This window comes from Gracilinanus agilis, chromosome 2, assembly GCF_016433145.1.
Source record: "Gracilinanus agilis isolate LMUSP501 chromosome 2, AgileGrace, whole genome shotgun sequence".
In the NCBI taxonomy this organism is placed as follows: Eukaryota; Metazoa; Chordata; class Mammalia; order Didelphimorphia; family Didelphidae; genus Gracilinanus; species Gracilinanus agilis.
In genome coordinates this window covers 604833847-604842379 of record NC_058131.1, presented here as the reverse complement: position 1 = coordinate 604842379, position 8533 = coordinate 604833847, and the positions used below count along the sequence as shown (strand labels likewise).

Sequence of the window (8533 nt, the reverse complement as noted above, 5' to 3'; positions counted from 1 at the left end):
CACACACACACACACACACACACACACTCACTCACTCACTCACACACACACCCCCTTCCCAACGCTGCCACCGCCGCCACAACTTCCGGGTTAGGCTGCGGCCGCGGCAGCATCCCCCCAGGAGCCCTAGAACCAGCCCGCCTAAGCCAGCCGAGACGCGCAGCGGCGGCGGCAGGAGCCCCGACCCGGGGCGGGGCCCGGCGTCTCGTGGCGGGGCCGCAGCCCCGTGGGCTGGCGGGAGTAAGAGCGGGAACGCGGCGGGACGGTAGGCTCGCCTCGCCGGAGCCTGCGCGCTGCCCGAGGAATCCTGGGGGATTGGGGCGCGCGCCCAAGACTGACCGTGAAGGGAGGGCGGGGGGCGGCATTCTCCGCGCGTCCCCCCTCTCCCCAGAAACCTCGAACTGCTCTGCTTCCGAATGCTGCATGCAAGGAAGGGCTGGGGAGTGGGGGGCGGGGGAGGGTAAGAGTGGTCTTGAGGACGCCGGAGGAAAATGGATATGAAAGGGAACTTTGTTACCCAAAAAAATTCAGATTCTGAAAAATTGGAGGAAGGGGCATGAATTAATAGAGCCCAGTGGAGGCAGCTAAGTGGCTTAGTGGAAAGAGCGTTGGGCCTGGAGTCAGGAAGACCCCAAAACTAGCCCTAGACCCTCACTAGCTATGTGACCTCCAGACGAGTCATTTAACCTGTTTGCCTTCTTCCACTAAAAAGGAAATGGCAAACCACTTTTATCTTTGGCAAGAAAACTCCCATGGACAGCATTGACGTGATATGGGCCGTGAAGTCAAGAAGTGTACAACACAAATGAACAACAACCTGGAAAGACCTCATGGGATTTGGTTAAATGATTGGCCGAAGATCACCTTAGGGAATGAGATTTATTGAGGAACACAGATTTAGAGCTGGAAGGAGTCTCTGGGTCCACACAGTCTTTTACAGATGGGGAAACAGGCCCAAAGAACTTGACAAAGCCAAGATTTAAATCCCAGTGATAAAATTGCAGAGCTGACAGTGCCCTCAGAGGTCATCTAGACTGGTCCCTTAATTTTATGGATGAGGAACCAGAGCCCCAGAGGTCCAATTTATTGTCTAACAAGTGGCAGAGCCAGGAAATCAAAGGTATAATCCATGATAGTTAAAATAGAAGATATCTCAGAAGATATCATTTAATTCAGCTCCCTCCACAGGTATCAAAGCTGGGTTTCAGACTTGGGTTCTCTGACCACCATTGCTTTCCCATTAAAACTCTACTGTACCATGTCTTATAACTCCATGGTTACAAGATGACAAATTTAGAACTCCAAGGATATTAAAAGTCATCTCCAACTCCTTTGATTTTCCAATGAAGAACTGAGGCCCATGGAGGATTTGCCCAAGATCATGTAGGATGTGTTTTAGAAACCAGGTCTTTGAACTCCAATCTAGCACTCTTTCTACTGTCCCCCAAAAGCAAAAAAGTCCAAAGTGTTGTGTGTCTAGAAGCCTGTGTTTAAGAGCAAGCCAAGCAAGTTCAGAGTTCTTAATACATCACAATGCCTTTCTATGATCCCAAAATTTAACTGTCTTCATCTCCCTAAAACATAGCACACTGCCTCTTTCTAAATTACAGGGACACCTCTTCTAAATTGCTGTTGGGAAAGGGGAGAGGGGATAAAAATGAATTCCCATTTAATGGAAAATTATAAGGTCTTTTTTTCCTCTGTTCAGTTTTAGGATTATATTTTGGGATACATGCTTTGACATCTAGTATATCCCAATCTATAAAAACAACAGGGTTTTGCTATATTTGATGATTTGCTAAATTAAGAATGGCATTCTATTCCCGAGGCCCACACCAGTAACCAAAAATGGTTTATTACTGTATTCTGATCCACCTGCCTTTCTGAGCTTTCTCTTTTGTTTCTAGCATTTTTAATGTGGTTTTTCATTGTTAAATAAGTATAATTTTATAGCCTTTTGTGTAATCTAAGTATGCTGTAAATATTAATAGCAGGCTCACTGTGTTTGAGGTTTTTTTTTCAATGTGACCATCCATGCTTTGAAACTTTCTGTGTTATTGTTGCCAACCTGAGGCCCTTAACACTTCCTGGTTTCACTGAGTTGGCAACCAGGTTCTCTTTCAGGAATTGACAGGAGGCACTGTGCCCAGTTACAAAGTCAGGGCAGTTAGGGACAGTAAAATTGGCAGGGATCATCACAGTTGGGAGGAGGAGAAGAGGAGGGAAAGAAAACACAGGTGTCCAAAAAGGAAATTGCCTTTTTATGTTGTCATTTGATGATCTAGTTCTGTTGACAGGAAAATACAATTGGAGCTCCTTAAATATTGCAACTACCATTTTAATTTACCTGAAAAACTTGGGAAAAACAACAACAACTGAAACCATGCTTCTTCCCTATAATCATAGTATTCATAGAATTAAAGGCTCTTCTATGTGATATAGTTCAGCCCTCTATTTTTGCAGGTGAAGAAACATAGGCACAGAGTGGTTGAATGATTTGTCTAAAATCATATATCATTAATGAAATGTCTTTAAACTATCTCATCATAGAATTAAAGTTAGAAGGGACCTTGGAGATCATCTCATCTTACTTCCCCCATCCAAATATGATTTAAAAAAAAGAAAAGAAAAGATTAGTAAGAACTATTTGGGTCTAGTTTTAAGCATATATTTGGTAAGGTCAAATTTTTTAGCACTTTGGATTGAGCTATCATCTAATTAAGACTTTTTAAAATAAATTTTTATTGATTTTTTAATTTTTACATACATTAACTCTCCCCCACCTCTTCTAGAGATCCATCCCATATAACAAAAAGTTATTTTTAATCAAAAAAAATTTTATGTTTTGCCCACTTCAAGGGTTCTGAAATAATACCTATCAAATTATGGATGCAATATGGAATAACAGGAAAAGCATAGAAACAAAGAGTATTAGAGAACTAGGTTCTAATCTTTACTCTGCCATTAACTTTCTATGGGATTGTGAGCAAATCACATCACTTAAATTTTATGAATCTCAATTATCTTATTGGTCAAATGAGAGAATTAGCTAAAATCAGTAATCATCTTTTTTCTTTTCAACTCAACAAGCATTTATTGAGTTAAATATGCCCTAGGCACTTGATCTCTAAATTCCTTTCTAGCTCTAAAATCCCATGATTCTTTGTAATTCCAGGAACACATTAAAAATCCTAAATGCTTTGTTATTTCACATTTGCTTAAAAGCAAATACTCTGCACCTGTTTCTAATTGTTGTATACTAATATAAATGATACAACATCCTGATGTTTGTGTCTTTCTCGTATGTTTTTACATTTTAGTTTACTAACAAGGCTTGTCTTTGGGTAAGTGGGGATGAAGGAAGATAACAATGGATTCTCAGTACAAATACAGGAACAACTCGAAACAGTAGATAAAATCATTTAAGTAAAGTATACCTTTGACTATATGACCTTGCTATCTATAACATCAGAAAAAATTATGTAGCCTGATAGAGGAAAAGCATAAAATGATTCCATTTCCCTACCTACTCATTGTTTCCCACAATTCCATTCACCCAGACAGATTTAATCTGTGTTAAAGTGTTATCCCTCACTTTCACTTACCCCACAAATAAAATGAGTTGCCAAATTTTGTTATTCCTATCTTTATAACATTTCTCACACACAACTGTTCCCTTCTTTCTACTCACACATTCACCACACAGATTCAGGCCCTCATCACCTCTCACCTCAACTATTGTGTTAATTTTCTGGTAGGCTCTTCCTCAAGTTTGTCCTCACACCAATCCAATCCAAACCACCATACAGTTGTTGAAAATTTTTTCTTAAAGCATAAATCTATCCATGTGGCATGCTCCAACCCACCCCCTTATTCAAATTGTAGTGACTATCATCTCTACAGATCAAATATAAATTCTTCTGGTGTTTGAAGCTCTTCAAAACCTGGTTCCTCCCTACTTTTCCAGTTTTCTTACATATACCCTCCCTTCCATGCATCCTACATCTAGGCAAACTAACCTGTTTGTTGTGTCTCACACATGACATTGTCTCACTTCTTACATTTGCATTGGCTGTCCTCCATGCTCTGTCCTCACCTTTGCTACTTCAGATCTCTTATTTCCTTCAAACTTGGCTCAAATACCCATTGTGCCTTTCTTTTCCAACTATCTAGTTATTTATCATAGGGTGTTCAGGGAAAACACATTATGAGTCATATTCCCATAAACCATCTTGGCAGATGGGCTAAATTTGGTTGAGGGTAACTGACAGACTTCAAACCCATAAGTAATGTCTACTCCAAGCTTTCGAAAATTTCCCATGTGGAAGGGGCTGATAAGAACAATTTGTTCCGATAGCCATGTTACAGCTTCTTGGAACCACAGGTGAGAGTTGAATAACAGGTGGATGCTAGAAGCCCCCAAACTTGTAGCCTAGAAAGATTTAATAAACCCCAATTTACTTAGCTTAAAGCTTAAAGGTGACAGCTTAAAGGCTTGGCCCCATCACATGAGAGTTCAAGCCCAAGCCAAGTGACTCTTCTTGTCTTCAGAAGCTTCTTCCAGTATATCACACTCCCGGAAGATTGAACTTGGGACCTTCAGCTTAGGAGACTGATGCACTGCCTACTGCACCAAAGAGTCACTCATCTTGGGTTTGGCCTTTCCTCAGGGAGGAACTCCCATGTGACTGGGCCAAGCCTGGGAATGTCACCTTTAAGCTAAGTAAACTGGGGTTCATTAAATCTTTCTTGGCTACAAGTTTGGGGGCTTCTAGATTCCACATCAACAATACCAAAGGTGGAAGAGTAGCCCTGAAAACGATTCAGCAAGCTCTCACATCAGAGCTCCTAGTCCTCCCTGAGCAATTACTTTAGAAGTTAAATGTAGGCTGGATTGGAGTGGTGAGACACTTGTGGAAGTGATTCCAACAAGAAGCAGTAGCTTAGGCAAAAGGTGATGAGAACCTGCCCCCAGGGTGGATAGAGAGGAGACCTATGTAAAAGATGTTGAGCAGGTAGAAATGGCTAAAGTCTTGTCACTAGACTGGATATTTGGGGAAAGAACAAGTGATAAGGGATGTGACACTGAGGTTACAAACTTGGATTACATTAGAGGATGATGGCACCTTTCTTTCACAGTAATTTAGAAACTGGAAAGAGAGGATAGGAGAAAGAAGACAATGAATGCTATTTTGAACATGTTGGGAATTGATACCTAAGATAAATATGGAGGTAGTGTCAAACAGAAAAAACAGAACTGTTTTTACTATTATAGTTATAATAAGGGTCTTTAATTGAAATAGGAAGATTAATCTGAGAAGCCACATAGAATCTCAGTCCTGGAACTTCCAGTGAACTACAGAATTCAGTGTTCTGGGAACAGCTCTAGCCACAATCTAAAATGTCTGGGAGAGACCTAGATGCAAATCAATAAACATAGGCTAGGTACCTGGAAGCAGTTTGATACTAAAGGAGAAACTAAGAAGACAAAAAGGGCACTTAAGATTTGATACTATCTGCTTATCCTGTCTAGAATAATCAAGGGGTACTTAAGGTTTTATTATTTAGTCTTGGAAAAGGGTCACCCCAGGGTTTCTGGAAGATAGGTTATTAGTTATGAGAGTCAATTTGGGGTTTCAATAAAATAAGGTTGACAATAATAATGGAGAATCTGGCTATCTGATGAATTCATTTGATCTAGATTAACTATATCCTTGGGTACTGAAAGAACTGAGCTACTCCCTATTAATGATATTTAAAAGTTCATGAAAAATTGGAGAGGTGATATAAGAATAGAGAAAGCCATATGTTCCAATTTTCAATAAAAGGAAAGAAAATAATCTTCAAACTATACTAATAGTGAGCTTGATTTCAATTCCTGGGAAATATTCAGAACATATAGTTAAAAAGATTATAGGTAAACATTTAGAAAAGGAAATTGATTACAAAGAGCTTCAAGAACAAGTCATGCCAAACTAACCTAATTTCCTTTTTAACAAAATAACTAAACTAACACATGAAAAAAATGCTGTTTTTATATCTATGACTTTATCTTTTTATCTATACCTACATGTAGGTATAGATATTTTATATCTATAACTTTATATCTATAACTAGATATAGTTAACCTAGACTTTAACAAAGCTTTTGGTGAACTAGCTTATATTATTTTTATGAAGGAGATAGAGATGTGGGACTAGACAACACTAAATTTAGATGCGTTCTGAACTGGTTGGATAGTCAGATTCAAAAGAGTTGTTCATTGTCAGCATAGGAGATCTCCAGTGTAGTATCCCAGGGATCTTTGCTTAGATTTGTGTCATTTAGCATTTTATCAGTGACTTATATAAAGACAAATATGACATGTTTATCACATTTACAAGTGACACAAAGTTGAGAGGGATACCTAACCTACTAGGTCATAAAATCAAGGCCAAAAGGATCTTAACAGGCTAGAACACTGAGCTAAATCTAATAAGAGGAAATTCTAGGGATAAATGTAGAATCTTTTACTTGGTACAAAAATATTGATTATATGAGTACAAGATGGGAGGCAGCTGTTCTCCTGGAAAAGATCTGGAGGTTTTAGTGGACTAGAAGTTCAATATGAGACAGCAGTGTGATGTAGTCAGCCAGCAAAGCTAATGCAATATTAAAAAGGGCATAGCTTCCAGGAATAGAGAGGTGATAGTCCCAATATATTCTTTCATTTCCAGACCTCACTGAATGCATTGTGTTCAGTTCTGGGTATCACAGTTCAAGGATATTGATAAACTGAAGAATGTCTACAGGAAAACAGCCAGAATAGTGAAGGGATCTTGAGTTTAGGTTGAGGACTGGTTAAAAAAACTAGACATGTTTATTCTGAAGAAGAGGAGCTTCAGAGTTGGTCAGGATAGCTATCTTCCTATATTTGAAGTTCTTTTTTAGTTTTTTTCTTTCTCCTTCCTTTTTTCTTTTTATCTACAACCCTTCACACAATATTGAGCATTTAATAAATGTAGTTGACTGACTTATGTGGAGAAAGGATTAGACTTGGTTTTTTTTGTTTGTTTGTTTTTAACTTCAATAGGTAGAAGTTGAAAAGAAGCAAATTTAGACCAAACGTCAAAAACCATTTCTTCCTTTTTTACAATTATTTTTATTTATTTCATTAAATATCTCCCAGTTTACATATAAAACATTTTAATATTCTTTTTTTAAAACTTGGAATTCCAAATTCTTTCCTTCCCTCCCACTCCAATCCCTTCTCTAAGAAGGCAAATAATTTAATGTCAGTTATACATATAAAATCATGCAAATTATTTCTATATTAATTATGTTGCAAAACAAAACACAGACAAAATAAAGTGAAAAAGAATATGCTTCATCAGTTTTCTCTCTGAGGTGGATAGCATCTTTCATTATGGGTCCTTTGGAATTGTCTTGATCAAAGTAGCCAAGTTCTTCACACTTCATCATCCTCACAATATTACTGTTACTATGCACAATGTTCTGGTTCTGCTTGCTTCACTCTGCGTGAGTTTATATTGCCTTCCCAGGTTTTTCTGAAAACATCTCATTTATCATTTCTTATAGCACAATAGTATTCCATCACAACCATTTACCACAGCTTGTTCAGCCATTCCCCAATTGGTGGCATCCCCATGATTTCCAATTCTTTGCCACCACAAAAAGAACTGCTATATATATTTGTGTACAAATAGGTCCTTTTCCCTATCTCTTTGAGATACAGACCTAGTAGAGATTGCTGAGTCAAAGGGTATGGCAGTTTTACAGCCCTTTGAATATAGTTCCAAATTATGGACTTCTTCTATGGGTATCTATGAACTTTGGCCTTCTAGTCTTCTTTCTCTATATTCTTTTCCTTGCAAGCATATCTATTCCCATGGTTTCAATGACCTTTTTATAGATTACTCACACACCCATTTTTCTAGCTCTAACTTCTCCTTTAAGTTGTGGTACTGCATTTGCGATGACTTGTGGAAAATCTGGATTCATATGTTCACTTAACCTTAAACTCAATTCTCAAATTCAATATGTTAAAAAAAAATTCATCATTTTACCCCCAAATCCTGTTCATTTCTTTTTTCTGTTGATGACACCAATTAAACTCAAATCCTCAGTTTCAAAAATATTTGACTTCTTCTTCCCTATCCTGACATCTTATCAGTTGCCAAGTAGAATCAGTCCTACCTCAATCAATAGAATTTATCTTGTTCTCATCCTTTCCTTTTATTCCCATTGATGCCATCCTACTTTGGGCCCTCACTAACTTTCACTTCCTATTTCATGTTTCTGCCTCCAGTCTTTTTTTTTTCTTTAATTCATCCTGAATCAGATCATTACCAAAGTAACCTTTCTAATGCATAGATCTTATCATGCCATTCTTTTGCACAACCCCTTCAGAGGCTTCCAATTGCTTGTAGAATAAAATGCATACTCCTTTCAGAACTTCTACAATCAGTCTCCAACTTTTCTTTCCTTAGTTCATACTGTTCTTCTTTTATATAATCTAATCCCATGCAAATTA

The 8533-nt window shown here is 38.2% G+C and overlaps 1 protein-coding gene across 1 annotated transcript in view; it reads right to left on the bottom strand.

The window, feature by feature from the left end:
* The window catches only part of ABHD17C (abhydrolase domain containing 17C, depalmitoylase), an 80342-nt gene extending 79917 nt beyond the window's left edge, over positions 1-425 (bottom strand). The window contains exon 1 of the mRNA XM_044660154.1: positions 48-425. Coding sequence (XP_044516089.1) covers positions 48-425 — 378 coding nt within the window. The remainder of the gene's footprint in view (positions 1-47) is intronic.
* Positions 426-8533: the final 8108 nt, after the last annotated feature.